This window comes from Hemitrygon akajei, chromosome 8 (genome assembly GCF_048418815.1).
Source record: "Hemitrygon akajei chromosome 8, sHemAka1.3, whole genome shotgun sequence".
NCBI classification, from domain to species: Eukaryota; Metazoa; Chordata; class Chondrichthyes; order Myliobatiformes; family Dasyatidae; genus Hemitrygon; species Hemitrygon akajei.
Window position 1 is genome coordinate 113,176,457 of NC_133131.1, and position 25,069 is coordinate 113,201,525.

General features: G+C 40.2%; 1 protein-coding gene across 2 annotated transcripts in view; it reads right to left on the reverse strand.

The window, feature by feature from the left end:
* Window positions 1–637: 637 nt before the first annotated feature.
* vopp1b (VOPP1 WW domain binding protein b) overlaps window positions 638–25,069 on the reverse strand; it is a 48,900-nt gene continuing 24,468 nt past the window's right edge. For both annotated transcript variants that reach the window (XM_073054399.1, XM_073054400.1), the window contains exons 2-5: window positions 20,128–20,186; window positions 18,365–18,442; window positions 15,170–15,321; window positions 638–3,418 (exon numbers count right to left, since the gene is read on the reverse strand). In XM_073054399.1, coding sequence (XP_072910500.1) covers window positions 3,225–3,418; window positions 15,170–15,321; window positions 18,365–18,442; window positions 20,128–20,186 — 483 coding nt within the window. In that variant the 3' untranslated portion in view covers window positions 638–3,224. The remainder of the gene's footprint in view (window positions 3,419–15,169; window positions 15,322–18,364; window positions 18,443–20,127; window positions 20,187–25,069) is intronic.

Genomic DNA, 25,069 nt, shown 5'->3' on the forward strand with positions numbered 1-25,069 from the left:
TTCTCCTTATAACCACATGTTCTTCACCTGTTCCTTGTGTTTCCTCCCACAAGATATACTATTTGGAAGATAATTGGTTCCTTAAAATCCATAGGTGAGTAGGAGAACTTTAATGGATTTGATGGGCAGGTGAGATAATAGATTACAGAGAAAGCCAACATTGATAGGATGGTCCAAATGGCTTCCTAGATTGTATAGAACAAAAACAAACTTCTCTCATGTTCGCGCTCATTAAACGTGAGCAAACTACATTATGGCAAGTATTACAGCTGAACCCAATTCAATCTTCATCCAAAAATCTACATTTGAGCAAGAATGACTGAAAATAGAGGGGTTCCCTTTCTACCAGTTGTTCTTTCCTTATCACTAAATGTACTGTTCACTAAATCTTCAGAAGTCAAATTTCATTGCTGTGCATGAGAATTACTATAGTTTAGTTACAATGAAATCATGGGATTAAACAGCATTTTGTTATCTATAAGATAGCAATTCTACAAACTAAATCATTAAAGAACATACTCTTGAATAACTTCATGCCTCCAAAATTAATAAGCCCTTTGATAAAAAGGGAAAATAACTGTTAAAAAAAATATTTGCTGCTTTTAAAAATGCTTCCTAATATACATATAGCAGTTAGCATAGTGCAGAACTAAATTTATTTTTACACAGATTTTTATATTAAATCAAAAATTCTATTCCATTAATTGACAAATCACACATGAAATTGGTGCTCAGAATGAGAATTTTACAAACGGCTACCTTAGTACAAGTGATAGAACTGAACATCATGAATAGAGATCAAGCATTTGGTTCCAAAAATTCAAGAACTACTGAAAAATATACAAATTGAAACAGTTGATATACTTTTTAAAAAAACAGACTCAAATACAGTCATGCATCTTTCTGAACACCATAATGTTGAGAAATTATTTAAGGGTTTTTAAATTAACAAGACTGACTTCACTATGAAAAACCAAAAATACAATAAGCATTAACATTACTAAATTCTCAGTCATACCATTTAAGTATAATTTCCTACTTATTTGAAATAAATTTACAAAGCACTACATGATTCTTCATTCACCATTAAATATAATCCATTTATGGAATATTCTAGAGTAAACATCTCTAGCTAGCCACTGTAAACCTGTGTTTCACATGACAAACCCTTATACAAAAATTTATTCAAAGCCTCCAAGGTGCTATTTAAAATACAGTGCCTTGAAAAAGTATTCAGCCTCCACAACTAATTTCATACTTTATTGTCCCAATTTCTAAATTTAAAATATATTGAAGTAAGATTTTAAGCTAATCTACAAAACATTGTGCATCATGTCAAATAAAAAGCAAAATTTCCAAAACCTGTCAACAATTTAAAACCAAAATTGAGGCTGAAAAAGTATTCATCCCCTATGCAATTACTACGCTAACTTTCCTCAGGTGCAATATGGTATATTATTACCTTACCAACTCATCCAATTTGTTGATGTAGAAAACTGGAAGGAGAATCATCTGTTTTCAATTAATTCAAGAATAATTTCACGAATAAATAACCCTCTCTCTCAAAGTCCAACAGAATGGTAAATTTTCCACAGCCCAAACCACAATAAAGACTAAAAGCGTTCAAGACAAGTCAGGGAAATGATTAGAGAGAAGAATAAATCTGGTGAAGAGTACAAAACCATCTCAAAAGCACTAAACATATCTTGGAGTTCAGTCCATCTTGAAACCACACACTACCAAGGTCAGGCCACCCCTCAAAACTCAGCCGCTGGAGAAAAATGGCACTTGTAAGAGAGGCTACTGTGGCATAGTCATTGAATGAGCTGCAGATGTCAGTGGCTGCAACTGGGGATAAAATTCATGGCTCCACAATCTCCAAGGTCTTGCACAAGTAGGGCGTTTATGGAAGAATGGCAAGGAAGAAGCTCTGGCTAAAAAAATATAAACTTGCCCATAAAGACTTCACTTGCCCACAAAGCATCACTTAGAAGATTCTGTTAAGATGTGGAAGAAGGTCTTGGGGTCAGAAGAGACTAAAGTGGATAAGCCAGATAACACCATACCAACTGTAAAGTATGGTGGATGGAGCATCATGCTATGAGGATGTTTTTGAGCAGGAGGACTGGAAGATGAATGCTGCTAAATACAGAGAGATCCTGGATAAAAAGCTCTGCTAGAAAGCATTTAACTGGGAAGGAAGTTGGTCTTTCAACAGGATATCGACCCAAAGTGCACTGCCAGAGTAACCATGGAATGGCTTCAAATGAATAAAATTGATGCCCTTGAGTGGCGAAGAGTTGTAACCTTAACCCAATCAAATACCTCTGGCAAGACCACAAGATTGCGATCCACTGCTGCCCGCCAACCAACCTGACACAGCCTGAGCAATTTTGTAAGGAAGAATGGGCAAATCTTGCTCCATCACATTTTGGATAAGTCTCTATTAGCTTTGCACAAAGAATATTGGCTGCAATATCTGCAAGAGGTGGTTTTAAGTACTCGGTAAAGGGGGATGAATACTTTTGAACTGCTGATATTTCACTTACTTGAATTTTTTGCTTTTCATGGTTTACAATTTTCCCTGTTTTCTGGGCTCTACTGTGAAAAGGGGGCATGTGATTCACAAATAAAAATTCAGTTAAATTGATCAAAATCCCTAGTTGCAATACTCATTTATGTGAACAAAGATTTGGGAACTAAATACTTTTAAAAAGCACTGTAAGACTAAAATGAAATGTTAATCCATAAAACATTTCAATCTATTTTCAATGACTTTAGCAGTTATCAACATATATCATAAAAACTGAATGTCTTCAGCTTAGCTAACCAGTATGCTGATTAACAAGTCCAGTTAAACTGAGAATGATTTTTCTTCTATTTTAATCAAATCAAAAACTGTCAAATATTCAAAAGGAAGACAATTTACTTGTAACCATCATCAGGAAAAGCAGTTTAGATCATCTCTGCAGAATCTGATGCACAGTTTCTTCCAAAATCCCAATTTAAATTTTCAGTTTTCAAATAAAACATGTTATTTTCTTTAAATTCCTGATCATACATGCTTAAGTCACTACAGTATATTAACTTATCAAAAGCAGAGCTAAATGCAACTCCTAGGGTGTACGGAGGTCAAGCACATATCACTGAAGATTTGCAGCTCTCCAGACTGTCTATAAAAAAGGTAAAAATCGGCAACTGTGATGTTTGCTGAAATCGAATGTTTATCTCTCTGATTGCTTATTTGTAGTTTTTACAACTTGCTCATAGGGAGGGGGTGGCTGATTGCAATATGCTGGTGGGGGTGGGTAGGCTGGGTTGAGGAGAGGAAAATTTGGCTGGATTTGGAAAGTTGAGGCAATGGGATTAACAACAGGTGCTCCAGGTTCTGTATAGTATTGCATTCCACTCTGAGTATCTGTAAGAAAATAGGAAAAATATCTTATAATCAAGGATGACACTCACATGAAAAATTACCTAAAGAACACAGCAGAGCACAGGCCCTTCAGCCACATTGTTGTGCCGACCTTTTAACCTACCCCGAGCAATCTAACAATTCCCTTTGCATAGTCCTATACATTTTCTTTCATCCACGTCCCTTTAATATACCTGCCACTAACACCACCTCTTGCAGCACATTCCATGCATCCATTGTGTAAAAATAATACTGTCAAACTCACGCTCTGGAAATCAATCTGCAGTACTGTGCAAAAGTCTTAGACACATATTTGCCCAATACTGTATTTGTCATGGTGGAGCAGAGAGCAAGTTTGTAAATCTGGCAGGAGTAAAGGATGTTGGGTTTGGTAAGGGTGGAGCGCCACAGGAAGGGGTAGGACAGGTAGCAGAGAAGGAATGCTGGGGTGGGGGGTGGCATGGGTGCAGACACACCCATCCCTGTGACACCAGGCAAGGTTATTTGATTCCAAACAAGTGGCTTATTGATCATTGCAGCACATCTCTCTGGTGCTTCCTGCTCTCTCTCTCCTCGCCCTTCCCCTTTTCCCAGCCATGACTCTCCTCTCCCTGCTCCTTTCCCACTCTCAGTCCACAATAAAGACCTGTATCAGAATCGTTTATCACTAACATATGTCATGAAATGTGGTTTTTTTGTGGCAGCAGTACAATACTGTAAATTTATTAAGGTACTATGCAAAAGTCTTAGGCATCTTAGTTATATATAAACACGAGAAAATTTGCAATGCTGGAAATCCAACCCAACATACAAAATGCTGGAGTAACTCATCAAGGGTCTCAGCCTGAAATATCAACTATCTATTCACTTCCAAAGATGCTGCCTGATCTGCTGAGCTCCTCCAGTATTTTGTGACATGTTCCAGCTATTTACATGTGCCCAAGACTTTAGCACAGACCTGTACATGCAATTTGAATTACGTTTCATGTAACAAATCAGCAATACCTAGGCAGTAGCCTGAGATTGCCACTCTCCAGAACTACAAAAACTGTCTAAATACAGCTAGCATGAATTCTTTACAAGTAGATCTTCTAACTTCTATAAAATAAAGACAGACTTGGTTATTATTACAACATAATTACACATTTTAGGTTTATAATTTGAGTAAATTTTAAAAGTAGCATTTAAGCCAGAAAAACATTGTCAGCAAGTTAGATTATTTTTAAATATACTAGAAAATTAGAACAAAAATAGGTTTCCTTTAGAGTTTCAGCAAGTTTACCCAGTGACCAGTGAGGTTTGATCAATTAGTTCTCAGCCTGATCATCAGCTTGTGTTAATTCATGGATGTCTACTGGAATATGTTTCTAATTTATGCTTCCAAGTTCCTGCATGATAGCCTCATATTTCCCCTTTCTCCAATTAAACATTTCCCTAACTTGTCTGTTCCTACCCCTCTCCAATGCTATGATAAAGGAGATAGAGCTGTGATCACTGTCTCCAAAATTCTCTCCCACTGAGATCTGACACCTAACCAGATTTGTTTCCCAATACCAGATCAAGTACAGCCTCTCCTCTTGTAGGCTTATCTACATATTGTGTCAAAGAAACCTTCCTGAACACACCTAATTCCACCCTATCTAAACCCCTCACTCTAGGGAGATGCCAATCAGTATTTGGGAAATTAACCCTGTTATTATTACAGAATCTGCCTACCTATCTGCTCCTCAATGTCCCTGTTACTATTGGGTAGTCTATAAAAAACACCCAGTAGAGTTATTGACCCTTTTCTATTCCTGACTTCCACCCACAGAGACTCCATAAACAATCCCTTCATGACTTCCTCCTTTTCTGCAGCCGTGACACTATCGCTGATCAGCAGTGCCACGCCCCCACCTCCTTTGCCCCCCTCCCTGTCCTTTCTGAAACATATAAAAGCCTGGCACTTGAAGTAGCCATTCCTGTCCCTGAGCCATCCAAGTCTCTGTATTGGCCACAACATCATAGCTCCAAGTGCTGATCCACCATTGGTCTGAGCGTGTCCCTTCTCTATCACCTGCCTATTCTCCCTCTCGCACTATCTCCAAGCTTTCTCTATTTGTGAGCCAAGCTCCCGTTCCTCCGTCACTTCAGTTCGGTTGCACTCCCCAGCAATTCTAGTTTAAACTCTCCCCAATAGCCCTAGCAAACCTCCCTGCTAGGATATTTGTCCGCCTGGGATTCAAATGCAACCTGTCCTTTTTGTACCGGTCATACCTACCCCAAAAGAGGTCCCAATGATCCAGAAATCTGAATCCCAGCTCCCTGCTCCAATCCCTCAGCCACGCATTTATCCTCCACCTCATTCTATTCCTATACTCACTGTTGCGTGCCACAGGCAGTAATCCCAAAATTACTACCTTTGAGGTCCTGCTTCTCAACTTCCTTCCTAACTCCCTGTAGTCTGCTTTCAGGACCTCTTCCCTTTTCCTACCTGTGTCGTTGGTACCAATATGTACCACGACCTCTGGCTGTTCTCCTTCCCATGCCAAGATATCATGGATGCCATCAGAAACATCCCGGACCCTGGCACCTGGGAAGCAAACTACCAACCGAGTTTCTTTCCTGCGTCCACAGAATCGCCTGTTTTACCCCCTAACTATAGAGTCCCCTATCACTGCTGCCATCCTCTTCCTTTCCCTACCCTTCTGAGCCACAGGGCCAGACTCTGTGCCAGAGGCACGACCACTGTTGCTTCCCCCAGGTAGTCCGCCCTCCCCCCCACCAATAGTACTCAAACAGGAGTATTTATTGTTAAAGGGGACAGCCACAGGGACACTCTCTAGCATCTGCCTCTTGCCCTTCCCTCTCCTGATTGTTACTCACTTACCTGTCTCCCTAGGCCCTGGAGTGACTACCTGCCTATAGCTCCTGTCCATCACCTCCTCACTCTCCCTGACCAGACGAAGGTCATCGAGCTGCATCTCCAGTTCCCTAACATGGTCCCCAAGGAGCTGCAGCTCAATACACCTGGTGCAGATGTGGCCGTCCGGGAGGCTGGGAGTCTCCGGGACCTCGCACATCTGGCACAGAGCACAGAAAACTGGCCTCACACACATACTACACACAGTACTCTACACTGATAACCTACCTCACCTCGACCCTTTATCGCCGAAGCCCCGTTGAACCAAAGCCTTCCTACTTTGTCTCCCTCTATTCCGACACCCACTGTATAAATCTGCCTTCTTTTTAAACTCTTCTCGCTGTTCTCACTGGCTGACCTCCACGTGCTTGCGCAGTCATGCCCCGTTCAAATATTCAGAAACTGATTCTTGGAGGGAATGGTTAGGCAATACACTACAGGTTTTAAAATGTTAGAGCCAATGGCTGTGTGCGTGGATAAGGTAGGCGTCACAAAAGGTTAACACCAAGGATAAAGGCTTGTGAGATTAAGTGCAATATGAGCATAGCTGGAGATCAGTTTGTAATAGAAAACAAATTAGAGAAAAATAGGTTATTTGCAGTTAGTATGTTGTAATAAGTGGGATGCATGAAGAATCAGTAGTGCAAGCATTAACTTAAAATTGACAGTATATTGTGCACAGAAGGATGGGTGGAAATTCTGAGCTTTTCAAAGTAGATAGGAACGTTCACCAAAAGGATAACAAATAGGATGTGATGAGAAAGAAAACAAGAGATTTTGCACTCAGTGACAACAACGGTCCACAAGCAACACTAGACTACTATCAATATTCAGGGTGCCACATACTGTACTAAGTTAGCATGGAGATACAGCAATTAAAATGGCAAATAAAATGTTTATTGCAAGGAGAATTGAAATATACATCAAATGAAGTTTTGGCAATCTTTCTGCTGGGATCATACCTAGAAAACTGCAAAGTTTTGATTGGCTTATAGACAGTGCCTATGCAGTGCCTATAAAAGGCATTCCCCCCCCCCCCCCCCCGAAGTTTTCATGTTTTATTGTTTTATAACCTGGAATTACAGTGAATTTAATTTGGCTTTTTTTTGACACTGATCAACAGAAAAAGACTCCTGGCAGAAAACCTGATGCAGTCTACAGGAGAACAGAGACGTGAGAGAAGATGTGTTTACCAGCAAGACAATGACCCCCAAGCATAAAGCCAAAGCTACACAGGAATGGCTTAAAAACAACGAAGCTAATGTCCTGGAGTGGCCAACTCAGAGTTCAAACCTCAGTCCAATTGAGAATGTGTGACTGGACTTGAAAAGGGCTGTTCACTCAAGGTCCCAATGCAATCTGACAGAGCTTTAGCAGTTTTGTAAAGAAGAATGGGAAAAAATTGCAGTGTCCAGATGTGCAAATCTGATAGAGACCTATCCACACAGATTCAAGGTTGTAATTGTTGCCAAAGGTACATCTATTAAATACTGACATGAAGGGAGTGAATACTTAAGCAATCAATTATTTTGTTTTATATTTGTGATTAATTTAGATCACTTCACAGACATCTGCTTTCACTTTGACATAAAAGTCTTTTTCTGTTGATCAGTGTAAAAAAAAGCCAAATTAAATCAACTGTGATTCAATGCTGTAAAATAATAAAACAAAAACTTCCGGGGGGGGGGGGGGGGGGAGAGAATGAATACTTTTTATAGGCCCTATACTTTAAGCCAATTCAGCAAAGTTTTAACAGATGGATTCTTTAAATTAGGGGGTTGACTTGTGCTGAAAGATGAGCAGATTGGACTTCCATTCTCCAGCATTAAGAACCTCATTGAAACAAGATTCTACTGTGAGAATGTTTCCCTTGAGGATGGGAAAATACAGGACTTCAGATAAGTTCAGCCTCAAACAGGAGAACAAATTTAGTGGCAATTCACTATAATTTTTCTACTGAGCATAGTGGAAAAGTAGAAAATTTATTAAAGGCAGAGATACTGTACATTTCTGAACAAGAGAAGTCAAAGTTGTAGGGATTCGGCAGAAAATTAAATTGGGAGTCAAATATTCGATCAATCTAATTGAATGCAAGAACAGGATTAAGGGGTTGCTATGGACAACTTCAATTCATACGTTTATACCTTGTAGTGTCAGAATATATTCCAGGGGAAAATCCAGGGGACCATTATAGCATTATCTAGAGAGATAAATTATTGATGTAGGGGGAACCAAGTGCAAATTCCTATCTGCCACTCTACTGCATGTTATTACATCATGAGCAAGGCAACAATTAGTGTGGAGAGACAGCCTGTGAGGATTCAGACTCAGATAAGATTTTTGTCATGTACACCACAGTGCAATGGAATTCCTGGCTCATGTGAAGCAAAGAGTAAACAGTATACTTGGTGATAAATGCAACAATAGCTGGTATTATGTGGGCTCAGTCAAGCAATGAAGTTATGGAACATAAATGCTGGGGCCATGGCTGAAACTTGGGCAGCAGGATGAGTGCAGGCCTTAGCTGGACAACACCCATTCCATATATCAAGGGGGTGCCATGTTCCTATGGTTTCCCTCAACACTTCCTGTTAGATGTGATAGGAGATGGAGTCTCCCAAGAAAAGCCGGAGGTAGATTTTTTTTTTCAGTTTATTGTTTCCTTCTTTATAATTGCACAGCTAGAGCAATGGGGATGTCAGGCAGGGTCCCTGGTGACTTCACCTTCAAGTAGTACATCCAGCTGCAGCTTTTAACACTGTTAAGGAGTTGGGAGATGGAACTGGATAAACTCCGGTTCATTTGGGAGGGTGATAGACAGGCCATATACAGAGGTAGTTACAGCCAAGATGCAGGATACAGGAAACTGGGTGACAATCAGGAGGGTCAGAAGGGTTAAACAGCCAGTGCAGAGTACCCGAGGCCATCCTCATCAACAACAGGTATACCACTTAAGATACTGTTGTTGGGGTGGGGGAGGGGGAGAGAAAGAGAATGATCTAGCAGAGGAAAATCACAGTGGTCGGGTCTCTGGCACTGAGTCTGGCTCCATGACTCATAAAGGAGGGAGAGGTGGGGAGGGGGGAGGAGGAGAGGCAAGCTGTGGTGATAGGGGATTTGTTAGTTAGGGGAACAGAAAGGAGATTCTTAGATGCGAACAAGATTCTCAGATGGTATGTTGTCTCCTATTTGCCAGGGTCTGGGACATCTCAGATAAAGTCCTTAGCATTCTTATGTGGGCAGTTGAGCAGCCACAGGTCACGGTTCATGAAGGTACGAATGGCAGAAGTAGGAAGACAGATGAGGCTCTGTCTTAACGCAGTAAGCGCAGGGAGTTTAGTGGTAAATTAAAGGATAGGACCTCCATGGTTGTGATCTCAGCATTGCTACCTACCCATGCCATGAGCTAGTGAGGCCAAAAATAGGAAGAGCATACAGTTTAACATGTAGCTATCGAGTTGATGTAGGAAGGAGGGCTTAGGCTTTTGGGCTCTGTTCCAGGGAAGGTGGGGCCTGTACAGAAGAGACAGTTTGCACCCAAACTGGAGGGCGACTAATATCATAGCAGGAAGGTTTATTAGTACTTCACTGGTGGGGGGAAGGGGGGGGGGGAGAGAGAGAGAGAGTTTAAACTAGCGTTGAGGGAGCTGAGAACCACACTGCCGGATCAGACGGTCGAGCAGTTGTGAAGACAGATGTTGTTAAGACATCAAAGTCTGGAATCAAAAGGATGAGCATGGTGGGACTAATGTTCTGAGTTGTGAGAAACCCAAGGTTGTGATAGTAGGCAGTTTTAACTTTCCACATACTGAGTGGATGCACATACACATGCTGTACTAGGACTAGATGGGACAGAGCTTATCAAATGTGTTCAGGGAAGTTTCCTTCATCAATGTATAGAGATCTCAACTAGAGTGAGTGCGATACTTGGATCTGTTATAAGGGAATGAAATAGGGCAGGTGTCAGAAGTTTGTGTAGGGGAACACTTTGCATCTAGTGATCATGCCATAGTTTCAAGGCAATTATAGAAAAGGATAGATCTGGTCCTTGGGTTGAGATTCTAAATTGGTGAAAGGCCAATTATGATGGTATCAGAAAGGATCTGGCAAATGTGGATTGGGAAAGGCAGTTTTCTGGCAAATGTATACTTAGTAAGTGGGAAATATATGTGTTGGAATAAAAGGCAAGGAAACAGTATTAGGGAACTTTGGACTGAGCAATATTGAGCACTGGTTAAGAAGGTTACAGAAAAGGTGCAAACCAGCTATAAGCAGTTAGGAACAAATGAGGTACTTCAGTGTAAGAAATATAAAAGAACACTTTTTAAAGAAATCAGGAAGGCTAAAAGACATGAGGATGTTATAGCAGACAAGGTGAAAGAGAATCCTAAGGGCTTCTACTGATACGTTAGAGCAATAGGGTTGCAAGGTCCTATGGAAGATCAGAATGGTAATCTATGTGTGCAGCCAAAAGTGATGGGGCAGTTCTTAAATGGATTTTTTACATCTGTATTTACTCAGAAAATGGACAGAGTCAATAGAAGGCAAGGGATCCTGCATGGAAGGTTGGTCAAGAAGGTTCAGTCCCTTGGAATTGAAGATGAAGTAGTAAACTGGATTAGACATTGGCTTTGTGGGGGAAGCTAGAAAGTGATAGTAGATGGTTGTCTCTGACTGGAGGCCTATGACTAGTGGAGTGCCGCAGGTCAGTGTTGGGTCCATTGTTGTTTGTCATCTATACTAACAATCTGCATGATAAATGGACAGGAGGAGGAGTATAGGAAACTGATACAGGACTTTGTGATATGGTGCAACTCAAACTACCTGCGTCTCAATATCACCAAGACCAAGGAGATGGTGGTGGACTTTAGGAGATCTAGGCCTCATATGGAGCCAGTGATCATTAATGGAGAATGTGTGGAGCAGGTTAAGACCTACAAGTATCTGGGAGTACAGTTAGACGAGAAGCTAGACTGGACTGCCAACACAGATGCCTTGTGCAGGAAGGCACAGAGTCGACTGTACTTCCTTAGAAGGTTGGCGTCATTCAATGTCTGTAGTGAGATGCTGAAGATGTTCTATAGGTCAGTTGTGGAGAGCGCCCTCTTCTTTGTGGTGACGTGTTGGGGAGGAAGCATTAAGAAGAGGGACGCCTCACGTCTTAATAAGCTGGTAAGGAAGGCGGGCTCTGTCGTGGGCAAAGTACTGGAGAGTTTAACATCGGTAGCTGAGCGAAGGGCGCTGAGTAGGCTACGGTCAATTATGGATAACTCTGAACATCCTCTACGTAGCACCATCCAGAGACAGAGAAGCAGTTTCAGCGACAGGTTACTATCGATGCAATGCTCCTCAGACAGGATGAAGAGGTCAATACTCCCCAATGCCATTAGGCTTTACAATTCTACCGCCAGGACTTAAGAACTTTTTAAAAGCTATTATTAATGCTTTTTGAGATAGTGATTTAGATGCATATAATATTTTTTTACTGAGTTAAGTATTGTATGTAATTAGTTATGCTACAACAAGTGTATGGGACATTGGAAAAAAGTTGAATTTCCCCATGGGGATGAATAAAGTATCTATCTATCTATCTAATGTTGTTAACAGGATCAGCAAATTTGTGGATGACAGATTGGTGGTGCAGTGGACAGCAAAGAAGTCTATCAAAGCTTTCAGAGGGATCTGGACCAGCTGGAAAAATGGGCTGTAAAATTTCAGATGAAATTTAATGTAGACAAGTACAAGGTGTTGCTCGTCAGTAGGACCAACCAGGGCAGTAGGGCACTTAGAAGCCCTGTAGAACATAATTCTACAGGTGCATAATTCATTAAAAGTGGCATCATGGATCCTGAAAAGAGAATTTAGAACTAGGTAGAAAGTGAGAAGCAGAATCTCCAGGGTAGTAATTTCTGAATTTCTGCCTGTACCACACGCCAGTGAGGGTAGAAACAGGATGATTTGGCAGATAAATACATGGCTAAGAAGCTGGTGCAGGGGGCAAGGCTTCAGGTTCTTGGACCACTGGGATCTCTTCTGGGGGAGGTATAACCTGTTCAAAAGTGACAGGTTGCACCTGAACCCGAGGGGGACCAATATTCTCACGGGCAGGTTTGTTAGAATTGTTGGGGAGGGTTTAAACTAATTTGGCAAAGGGGTGGGAACCGGAGTGAAGGGACGCAGGAAAGGACGGATGGTAAAAAAGTAAAGATAGCACACAGTCAGACTGTCAGGAAGGAGTTAGTTGCAGCCAACAGGCTGAGTATCAAATCATTAGGGATACAGAATCAGAAAGGACAGCAAATACGGTTCTCAAGGTGTTGTATCTAAATGTGCGTAGTATAAGAAATAAGATGGATGATCTTGTTGATATGGCGAGAAGGCAAGTGTACGGGGTTGAGTAGGATCTATTGGAGTATAAAAGTTGCATTGTTTGCTGTGTAACCAAAACTATGTAGTCAGCTTTGAGTTTGCTATTTGCTATGCATATATCCAATTTAGTAGGAGAATGAAATCTATGGTGTGTTAATGAGAGGTAGCTAAGAGATGTAGATTAGAACATGATTAAGTCAATGGGTAGAAACAATAGTGGCGGATGTACTTGTGATACTCAACTGTAGACTGATTGGATATGCTAATACAACTAAACCAGGAGATTGCTATAAAAAATGCTATGTACAAAGATTGGTGGGCAATCAGCGACTAGCTCAATGACTGTCTCAGCTTTGATTTGCAAATTAAAGTTTAACCCTTCTTGAAGAATCTTCTGCGTCTCCTGGTCGTTTGTGGGGCACGAGAAACCACGACAGATCCAGGATCAGCAATGATGGAATGGCAGAGCAGACTCGTTGGGCTGAATGGCCTAACTACTCTTGTGTCTGATGGTCTTCATTGCTAGAGTGATTGAATTTAAGAGCAGGGAGGTTCTGCTGCAACTCTGCAGTGTAGTGGGTCAGGCCACAGCTGGAGTACATCCTTATTTGAGGAAAGATACACTGGCTTTGGCATTGGTACAGAGGAAGTTCACGAGGTTAATTCTGGAAATGAGTTTAACCAACAGTATGAGGAGGCAATAAGCCATAATAGGGTAAGGAAAGTTGTTTCTACTAGTAGAAGACGTGAACTAGAGGACATAGCCTCAAGATTTGGGGGAATAGATTTAGAACAGAGGAAGAGAAACTGCTTTTCCAAGGGAATAGTAAATCTATGGAACTCTCTGCCCAGTGAAGCAGTAGGAAGCTACTGTATTAATTAGCTTTAAATAGTGAAATTTTTGCATTGTAGGGAAATTCAAGGTTATTGAGAAAAGATAGTTAGCTGGAGCCGAGTCCATGGTCAGATCAGCCATGACCTTATTGAATGGTGGAGCAGACTTGACTGGCTGGATGGCCTATTCCTTCTATTTCTTATGTTTTTAACTAAGAATAGCTTGCCCATTCCAGGTATCAAGCTGATAACGAATCTTTGAATTGATTCCAGTACATAACGTTTCCTTAAATACGACCAATAATGCAGAGTAGCCCTGATGTAGTCTCACAATTGCCCCATATAACTCAAACAAACTTCCAGATTTTGCATCTCCCTGTCAATAAAAAAACATTCCTTGAGTACACAGAAACTAGGCCTTTCTGAATAATTCATTCAGATATTCTAGTACTTGAACTCTTGCATCTCTCACTATTTAATAGATGCTCTTTTTTTAAAAAGAATTTCTTGCCAAAATAGGCAAGTTCATATTGTTTCACTTACTAGATATTTGTCCACTCAGTTAAGCTATCTTTATCCCTTCATAGTCTCCATGTCCGCATACTAAATCAGGGACTCCCAACCTGTGGTCTACGAACACCTCCATTAATGGTAGGGGTCCCATGACATAAAAAAGGTTGGGAACCCATGTGCTAATATTTTTTCCACTCAACTTCTTCCCTTCATTGCTCTTCACAATTTATTTTCCTATCTATTTTTGTCATCAGCAAAATTATCAAATTTATACAAATTGTATATAGTTGTAAGATCTTGACAATGACAGATATTAAGCATTTGTCTCCTCTCTCTCTCTCCTTCCAATTCTCCTCCAGTCTCCCAATTATTGTCATCTTTCTCTAGTACCTCTTCAAACCATCCCACCCACCTCACCCCTTCCTGGTTCTATCCATTCACTACACTGTGCAACCACATTCGCCTACGTCCTCTATCTGCTTCTGGTTCCAGGTGCCACTCACCTTTCCCTAATGGTTCTTTGTTTTACCATTTTCACCACCTATATTTATCAGAGTACAGCTCAGGTAGTCCTTTTTGTCCTGTTAACTCCCTCCAGCAGCTGTCTCCAATCTCCACACTCACCTCTCCCCACCCCCCACTTGATCTGCCTCTCCTTTCCCCCTCTATCTTTCACTAACTCCTAACTTCAACCCTTTTTCCTTCCTCTACTACCTGCCTGTCATCTTCCACCCCTCCTTACCCAATCAGCTTTAGTTCCTCTCACCACACCCCATTTTTGTACCGACCATCTTAATTTTCCACTCAGTACTGAAACAGATTATCAACCTGGAATGTTCCTTTCCTCCACAGATACTGAGTTCCCAAGCAGATTCTCTTTCTGAGTAAAGAGGCATTTGTCTCTTCAATATCACGGCAACTTTGAACAAGCAATTACAGTTGTACTATTTGGTTAATACTCAATGCAAACAGAACTGCTTGGTCCAAGATCAACCAGATTTTAGGTACGCAGGTACTTCACTGCTCTGGACAATTTTCTTTGTGCTCTATTTTGTAAACAGAACAATGTTCAACAGAAATGTGCTCACTCATCGGCACAAATTTACTCCTAGAATTTGAGTAAGTTTAATACTTACTTCCTGTAGTCTGACAACCAGTTGTGTTAACAGGTTGCCTGGTGAAACCCACTGTAAAGGGAGGGTCATCGGTCATTTGAGGAGGATGCAGTCTTCTCCGAATGAAGAAACCAGCTCCACAACAAAATAGGACCCCCATCATTAAAAGAAACCTGTGAATAGCAAAAGGAATCATGCACAAGCACTTTATAAAATTATATGGTACGTGGATGCCACTGGCAAAGCTAACATTCATTACTGTCAATCCCTTGTCTCAGTGGATCCAGGATTTCAACACTGTTATAAAAGGAAGAATGGCAAAACATTTCCAAGGCAGTAAAAAAAACATAGAAACATAGAAAACCTACAGCACAATACAGGCCCTTCGGCCCACAAAGCTGTGCCGAACATGTCCCTACCTTAGAACTACCTAGGCTTTACCCATAGCCCTCTATTTTTCTACTTACATTTAAGGAAAACACTCAGGTTGTGTTTCCTTGGGCCTCTTTCCCTCATCCTTTATGTCTATACTGACCCAAAGTAAACTTTGGATTAATCCCTTTCCCTCAATTCTACTCTTACATTCCAGATCACACCTTCAGTTAAACATTTTCCCTCCAGTTTTTCTCCAATAAAAACAAATCTATACTTCGTATTATGTCCTCATGCCCTAGGGTCTAAGGAACCTAGATGTTATTCACACAAAACCTGTGCACAACATCATGCTTTTATGTAATTAGCTAGAAAGTACAACTCAGTTTTACAATTATAACAATTCAGTAAGATATTAAAGGCTATGTATTCAGCTAAACCAAAAGTTGATCTGTAATAGACTTCATTGCACAAAGCTGACTGCCTGCGAATAAACTAAATATTTCGATGTTTCATAGTGTAGGTAAGGAATGCCTACTGTTCCATTACCAGACCACATCTCTGCAGAGACTAAAGAACAAAGCTCCAGAGTTCAGGACAACAAAGAGGTGATTGCGGGAGGCAAAAGAGCGACTATGAGTTGATGGACTGGGCTGAGTTCAAGGACTCATCTGTGCATCTGAATGAATACACAATGGTTGTCATGGTCTTTATAAAAACAGCTGTATCCCCACAAAATCATTCAGGGTCTTCTCCAACCAGAAGCCCTGGATGAACTAAGAGATCTGCAATCTGATGAGGGCCAGATTAGAGGCTGCTGGCCAAGAAAGTTACAAGAGGTCCAGGTACGATCTCTGGAAATCCATCTCACGAGGTGAAGTTGCAATTCCAGACTAAACTTGAATCAATGAAGGATGCTCATCAGTGTGGCAGACCTTGTATGTCATCACCTCTTATCAACTTTGATCAAGTGACATAGGTGACAACAGGGTTTTGCTTCCAGATAGACTCAATGCCTTCTATTCTCACTTTGACTAGCAAAATAAATAGGGACCATCACAAATTTCCACAACCCCTGATGATACGGTGATTTCAGTTTCTGAGGCTGACATGCGAGCAGCCTTTAGGAGGATGAACCCACGAAAAGCATCCAGCCCAGATGTGTTACCTGGCTAAGTATTAAAGACCTGTGCTGATCAACTGGCTGTTCAATGAGATCTTCAACCTCTCACTTCGGCAATCTGAGGAACCCACCTGCTTCAAGCAAGGTTCACTTGTACTGATGCCTAAGAACATGGTAGCCTGCCTCAATGACTATCATCCAGTAACACTTACATCCACAATGAAGTTATTTTGAGAGGTTGGTGATGAAACCAACTCCTGTCTGAGAAACAACTTGGATCCATTCCAATTTGCCTACCAAATTCGGTAGGCAAATTTTGGTAGGCATTCCAAATTTGCCAATTTGCTCCAATTTGGAGCAATAGGTCCACAGCAGATACCATCTCATTGGCTCTTCACTCAACCCTGGAACATCTGGACAGCAAAGATGCATACTTCAGGATACTCTTTATTGACAAAGAATCAGCATTCAATTCCATCATCCCCTGAAAATTAATCAATAAGCTTCAAGACTTTGGCCTCAATACTTCCTTGTGCAATTTGATTCTTGATTTCCTCACCTGCAGATCTCAAAGTCATTTTGGATTGGCAACATCTCCTTCACGATCTCCATCAGCACAGGTGTACCTCAAGGCTCTGTGCTTAGCCTTCTGTTTTACTCACTTTACAATTATGACTGTGTAGTTAAACACAGCTCCAATTCAAGTTTGCTGATGACTCCACTGTCAAAGTAAATCAGCATAAAATCTGGCTGAGTGATGCCACAGCAGCAATCTCTCAATGTCAGGAAGACCAAGGAGCCGATTATGATTTCAGGAGAAAACCAGAGATCTATTAGCCAGTCCTTGGAGGATCAGAGGTGGAGAGAGTCAATAACTTTAAATTCCTTGGTGTTATCATTTCGTAGAACCTGTCCCGGGCCAGCACACAAGTGCAATTATGAAGAAAGCACTGTGGTGCCTCTACTTAGGAGTTTGCGAAGATCCTGCATGAAATCTAAAATTTTGACAGACTTTGATGGATGCATGATGGAGAGTATATTGACTGGCTGCATCACAGCCTGGTATGAAACACCCATGACCTTGAATGGAAAATCCTACAAAAAGTAGTGGATACAGCCCAGTCCATCACAGGTAAATACCTCCCCACCATTGAGCATGTCAACACAGAGCGTTGTCATGATAAAGCAGCATCCATCATCAAGAACCCCCACCACCCTTCTCAGTGCTGCCATCAAGAAGCTTTAGGACTCACACCATCAGAATCAGGAACAGTTATTACCCCTCAACCATCTGGCTCTTGAACCAAAAGGGATAACTTCACTTGCCCAATCATTGAAATGTTCCCACAAGCTATGGACTCACTTTCAAGGACTCTTCATCTCATGTTCTCAATATTTATTGCTTATTTATTTGCTATTCTTATTTCTTTATTTTCGTATTTGCACAGTTTGTTGTCTTATGCACATTGGTTGAATGCCTAAGTTGATGATGTCTTTCATTGATTCTATTATAGTTATTATTCTGTTATTGATTTAATGAATATGCCCACAGAAAAATTAGTGTTAGGGTTGTATATGGTGACATATAATGTACTTTGATAATAAATTTACTTCGGACTGTATCAAAAACTGCTAAGATTTGCAGATATTGATTGACGGCTTCTTCCCCCTCGCATTTGATTACACCAAATCCAAGCATAAGATATCACACAAAAACTTACCAAAAATACCATAATCGTTGAATAGAGAATGCTCGCATGCAGCATCTCGTACCACAGCAATCTTCATATGCACGACAGCTACGAAAATATTGGATAAACCAGTCAACATAATAGCTAATGTATTATGTGGATCAATCTCATTTTTTATGCCAACATAAAGTCCTTAAGGACAATACAGCCAGTCTTATTCCTGATTATTTCATCATGTGGTGCAAACACCAATGTTCTTCCTAGTTTTTAAGCACTCTGTCTCAAACTAGGAAACTGCAGTTTCAATCCCACTGCAGAATTTAAAATATTAGATAAGCAAACAGTAACAAGTGCAGCAGTGAAATATTGCTAGCACTGGCATGTGAAATCTTTCAGGGGAAGACATCAATCTGAACCTCAGCTGGTTAACAAATATCATTGCTTTATTACACCTTAGCCAGCGTACAAAGAAGAATTGCTAAACATCCCCTTAAGCAAACTTGATAGAAGTAGTTTATTACTTCTCAGCTACAAAGGATCTGTATTTTAATAGGTCAAGGTGGCTAATGCTCTGCTCTCACCAAAAATGGATACAATTGTTCAGTTCAGTTGGCTGCTCAGTAATGTTTCCGAAGTTATGACAGAGGCATGGAAGACCAGCTTAACCTAGCTGGGTCACAAGGCCAAACATAAGAGCAAAGGTAATCTTCTCTTCAAAAGTCTGTTATTGAGAGATAACAGTCTGATTAGAGGTTCTCAATACAAGAAAGGACATGGATGAATGTTCAGGCCTTTATTTTTAAATATTGCCCTGCCAACTTTTATTTGTGCTGCTGACTTTAAATTTGAAATTCTGTTGGACCACATGAGGGCAGCCATTTAATTTCAGCGGAGTTTTTCAGTCAGACTGAAGCACATTTACAAAAACCTGTTTATTTGTGCCATCAAAATAGTCTTTTTATTCTTACTCAATTGTAATGACAGTGTTGCCCAAATAAAGCACCTGGAGCTTGGATGTTTATATCCTGTGTTCAGTTGAGTGGAGAATGACTTACTGCTGAAATATGTACTTCATTCTTCACACACAAGGAGAGCAACACAGTAAAAAGACTGATTTCAACACAGGATTGGCAGAAACAAGACAGGATTGTATAAGTGTGCTTTAGTATTACTCGCAGGGGCAATGCAAAACTAAACCCATTAAAACAAGATAGTGTCAGCAGATTCCATTAAAAAATTTCACCAAGAAAGCAGTTTTAATGAGGTATTTTCCACCTAGTATAGAGGAGATGACTTAACATTTTCATCTAAGGTGTATCCCTTCAATCTTCTTTCGTGCATAATCTTACAGAGATAGCACACAGACTGGTAGCCTGTGGGTTCAATTAATACTGGTGGCAAAGGGCAAACTTTTCAATTTCTCAGCAAACCCTTTAATGATTATATACCACATCAGCATCCATCTTACCAAAATAGTAGTACTATGACTTGAGGATGTAACCTATAGCAATACATTGTTGCTTTATGCCTCAATCCCTAAAACCACAGATAAACCTGGGTATGAAGTTCCAAATAGGCGTACTAATAAAGGATAAATCATTTATATTAATATACATAACCTATAATTTAGAATTGAACTCTCCATATTTCATATTTTACACTAGGAAAATATTTAAATTTAAACAACCGACTAGAATCTTCATCTATCCAGGTATTTATGACTGCTGTATTTGAGCAGCATTAACAGTGTGACATACTATAAGAAAGCATACATTAAGCTCTAAAATACTTACATAAAATAGGTGGGATATCCTGCATCCACATACCAGCAATATTTTTTGGCCGCTGTACTCTGGGGAGTAAAAAGAAATAATTTATTTTTTTTTAAATCAACAGATTCTATTTTGCATCCTCAGTAGACAAAATACTTACTCAAGTACTGAAACCAAGTCAAACCCTGTGCTCCCACTTCAATTTAGATCCCGTGTGTCAACGGGATTATATTCAATAATAAAAAAGTGCCATATGTATGCCAATATTTCAAAGAATTTTCTTAATGCGCATACTTTCTTTGTATTTCACACAGTAAAGTTGAGCGCAAAGCTGCAAAAGGAAATGAGGTGATAGAAGATACATCGAGCCACCTATAAATGTTTTTTTTAAAAAATCCTCTAATTATTCACAAATGGTTAGTTAGCATTGAACACACACAGATTAAATTACTGGACTAGAAATCTATAGGCCAGAACGAACAACCAAAGTTCAAATTCCACTATAGCAAGTGTGGAATTTAAATTCAACTAACATCTTAGAATTTGAAAAAGATTTGTTAATAATGATGATCATACATAAATTACCAAGTTATCATCAAAACCCATCACACAAGTGTCTTTCAAGGTGGATCTGTCACTATCCGGCATGTATGATTTTCTAGGCCAATGTGTTTAATTCTCAAGTACCTCTGAAATTGCTTAACAAAATCCACTTGAGGAGCAAATACAGATGGACAATAAATGCTGGATTTGCCAGTGATGTTCAGATCACAATATAAAATTGCAGCATTAAAATAAAAGAAATCACATCACAGAATCCAGCATGAATCAGTAGAAAAGGAAATTTGGCTTCAAATTTGCTGAATTAGCTCATGGTATGACGTAAAAATAAAACTGAGACCTTTTGTCTTTTTGGCTTTCACACAAGATAATGCAGTCTCCTGATACAACTTTCAGTTAACATCATAGGATGAAGAGCCTGTTCCTGTCCTGTATTGTTCTATGTTCCACCTTTCCCATTGAATTAGACAAGTAATTATCAGAATTCAGCCCTTGCTGGCAAGACCAGCAGTTATTACTCATCCCTAATGACTCCTGAGAATATGGTAGCATGTCACTTTATGAATTGCTGCAGTTCTTCTGGTTAAGGTACTCCAATAGAGCTACTGATGCGGAGTTTCAGGACACAGACCCAGTGATGATAAGAGAAACTGGCGGCAGAGTAGCATAGTGGTTAGTAGTATGCTATTACACCAGTAACAGAGGTTCACTTCTGCTGCTGTCTGTAATGAGTTTGTACATTCTCCCAGTGGGTTTTCTGAGGGGAAGCAAGACATCTTCAATCTCAAGAATTTACCTCAAATTCATTACCTCACGCTATTTAATGATATTTATTTATATTTGTACGTGAACAGTTTGTTGCCTTCTGCACTCTAGTTGATCTTTCATTGATCCTGTTATAGTTACTATTCTATAGATTTGTTGAGTATGCCCACACAAAGTGAATCTCAGGGTTGTACGTGGTGATATATATGTACTTTGATAGTGAAATTTATCTTGAATAATTTCAAAGTTCAAAGTAAAACAACAAATGTGTCATTTCATGGTGATTTGTGCTGCTTTTATCAGCATTGGCATGTTTCTGCCTCTCTTTTACTTAGAGCAGTATCTTGATATCTCCTCCTGAGAGTTTGATTATCATTGACATACATCTCCAATTATGCCCTCAGACAGTTCATCACTATTCATGCTGTGATCTATCCAGACAAGACAAAAACTGTTAGCTTTTGGGCTTATTACTTTCACTTTCAAGTACATGGCTATTGCCCCTGCAAACTTCCTTTCTGGTTGCCACTTTGAAGTTATTCAGAACCTAACTTGGGTCTATATGTGATGCAGCATCCATTTTATTACACAAGTTGACACTTAGGCAAGGAACAGCCACCCAGAGGATTTTTAAGGCAACAACTGTCAATTCAATTGCCTGCTCTTTTTTATTAAAGGACTAAAACGGATCACAGTCATACTCAAGTTTTAGCCAACATATCTGGGAGATTACCCCAGATACAGTCAAACCACCAAAATTATAATAAATTCAAAGTTTTCTCCAAGAGACCCATGTAGGCATGCCTACTGAAAAAAAAGTTTTGCTAGGAAAACATTAGTTTGCAGAAACATGGGAGCAGGGCAGAGAGAATGCAGAGCACAGGAACACCAAAGAGCGAGAGAGTAAATGTGCTCCTTCCTTTGGACCTCCAGAGCCAAGTCACACAATTCACAACCCATCCTGGCACTTGCCAATTGTCAATTCATAGACCACATACAGTAGCAATGCAAGCCAATGTGTGCAACCCACTTACTTCTAGGTTTAGTACTCAAGCTTTAACAATAGTACTGTTGACCTGAAACCCTGGTAGCCCAACAACCATTTGGTTAAAAGAGAAATTGACAATTTTTATGCTCAAAGACCATTAACTAAAATCAAAAAGCAGAGGTTCAAAAGACAAAGACCCAACTATTCCACTTGTAGCTGTAGAAATTTTTCAATACATCCTTGGTATAAATAAATGCTAGTTTCCCAAGTTTTGCTTTTCAATAACATCAATGTTTGATTGATGGCTGCCATCAGCAAAAATGGACAATAATCGTGATATATCATAGTAAATTCATTATCTGACTGATCCAAGCTTGGCTCCATTGTGCTATTAATGTTCTGTTCTAGAACCATATTTGATTTTTCTTTACACATAGGCCAGCTGATTCCACACAATAGATGTGCTTGCTGCTGTAAAAGCACTCACGTTTGTGTGCTGTCTTACCCTTGTAAATGGGAACAAAGAAACTTAATTCAGTTACAGGCATGTTGATGGAACAAATGACTTCACAGTTCCCAACACTAATGGTCAGATATCATTCAATATATACCAGGTGATTACCGGTAATTTCAAAACTTACACTTGTTGAAAGAGCTTCCCTGGCTTGATAATATAGTTTACAAAGAAAAATAACGTGCTTCTAATGGTGCAAATGTAAAACACTTCACTGTAGTTACCTGTCTTCCCCATTTTCTTGAAAAACACCAATGGCCTGTGGGTGGGAAGGAGGCAAGAATAAAACACCTAACACTGAATTCTGCAGTAAACTGCTCAACTATTTTTCATGCGTGTAAGCTAAGGAGGTGGGGCAAAGTTAACATGACACCAAACGCCAATTCGGTTGCTTGCACCTTCAGATAACTTTATTTCTATCCATCTTCTCTCTTTTTTCCCCTTTCAGGGTGTGGGGGTTCTTTTGAAAACCCTGACCTGGAGTTACACTCTGACTTTGGTTCTTTGTGGGAATGGTGAGAATGTGGAGAGGGTGACGGGTACATGTAGAAGGGGGGATGAGGGGTAAGTGTAGCAAAGTACCGTATGTGTACAGGACTGGGGACAGAGTATGTGATTGGGGAAGTGCAGGAGGACAGGGAACAGGTAAATAAGATAGAGTAACAGACGGATATGGCAACCACAAAGAAAGGGAACCTTGCTTACCGCAAGACAATGTGTCTGGCGAAGTATCTGAGCTGTATACCTACTTCAAGTGTTTTGCTTGTGTCTGTTGTACCTATTCCAAGTATTTCGCTTGTGTCTATACTTATTCCGAGTATTTCGCGTGCTTAGCTATGCAATAACCAATCAATCGATGAATTTGAATCGGTAACCATATTTGCGAACGTAGTGCCCCGCTTTTGGGTATAAGTATGACCTCTGTAAACCGACAGATTCGGAGTGGCTACTGTACGCCAAGGTGCGTGTGGCTGCGAACTCTCCGCTGAATAAAAACCGTTTCAGAGGTTAATTTGTGTCTCTTATGTTTTTTCCTCAACTGAGCAGGTTACAATGGGACCGCTCTCAGGGCCTCACGACCCACCGTTTTTTGATATCCCAAGGTCACAGCCTTCAGGGTTCCAGGATTTCGTGGCTCTGGGGACGTGCTGATTCTAGGCCGGTGCTCCTGACTGAAGTGCCAGGGAGAACACGGAACATCAGAAGCAGTGGATTAGCTGCTCAGGGTTGAGTAGCTGAAGAGCTGAGGCTTTTTGGTGCCGCCTCTCCAGGCGAATAAGTAGTTTTTGGGGTACTGCAAGTCTGTGTCTTTATTGATGCTTTGCTGCACGCTTGAGTGCTCGGTGCTGATGCTTTTTTGCTGGTGTGGGGTGGGGGGGGGGGTTTGTTGACTTGCTGCTGCTTGTGCATGGGAGGGGGCTTTGGGGTTCTAATGTTTTAACTGTCATTCATTCTTTGGGGCACTCCTCTGTTTTCGTGGATGTCGGTGAAGAAAAAAATTTCAGTATGTATATTGTATACATTTCTCTGACATTAAATGCCCCACCTAACACCAAGTTTTGGTTATTTCAACAATATTGTTAACAATAACTACTTGGAAGTCAAAAATAAATACTAAGAGATCAGAGAAGTGCTTCAAACATCAGATCCATCTAATTTCTTGCAATTACTAGTAAAAATTCTAAAAACATGAGGTGAACTCAATATTCATAGTCATATAATTTAAACTTCAAGTAAACACTGCGAAAATATGCAAGACTGAACTAAGAGCTTTGCATGAGGTGTGAAGGATCAAATGGCAACTGTTTTATTTTAAAATTATAGGACAGGTAAAATGAACCAGTTCTGAAATATTAGCAAAAGAACCTTCTTAAATCTAAACCCATCATTGGTTAACTAAAAGCTATTTACTGTACAAAACTGCTCCAATTGTATTTTTGTAATGTAAGCTTCCCCAAATGGTTTAAGTGATTAAATGTTGTGTTGACCCAGCTTAATCCTGATTTGCATCCTGATTTGCATGTCAGTAATAGTATTAAAAGAATTTTGAGCTCTGACACTCGTACAGTGATAAAGTCTAGTTAATGTATACAACGTTTTCCTTCAACCCCAAGTCACTATTTTACTTTAGGTTT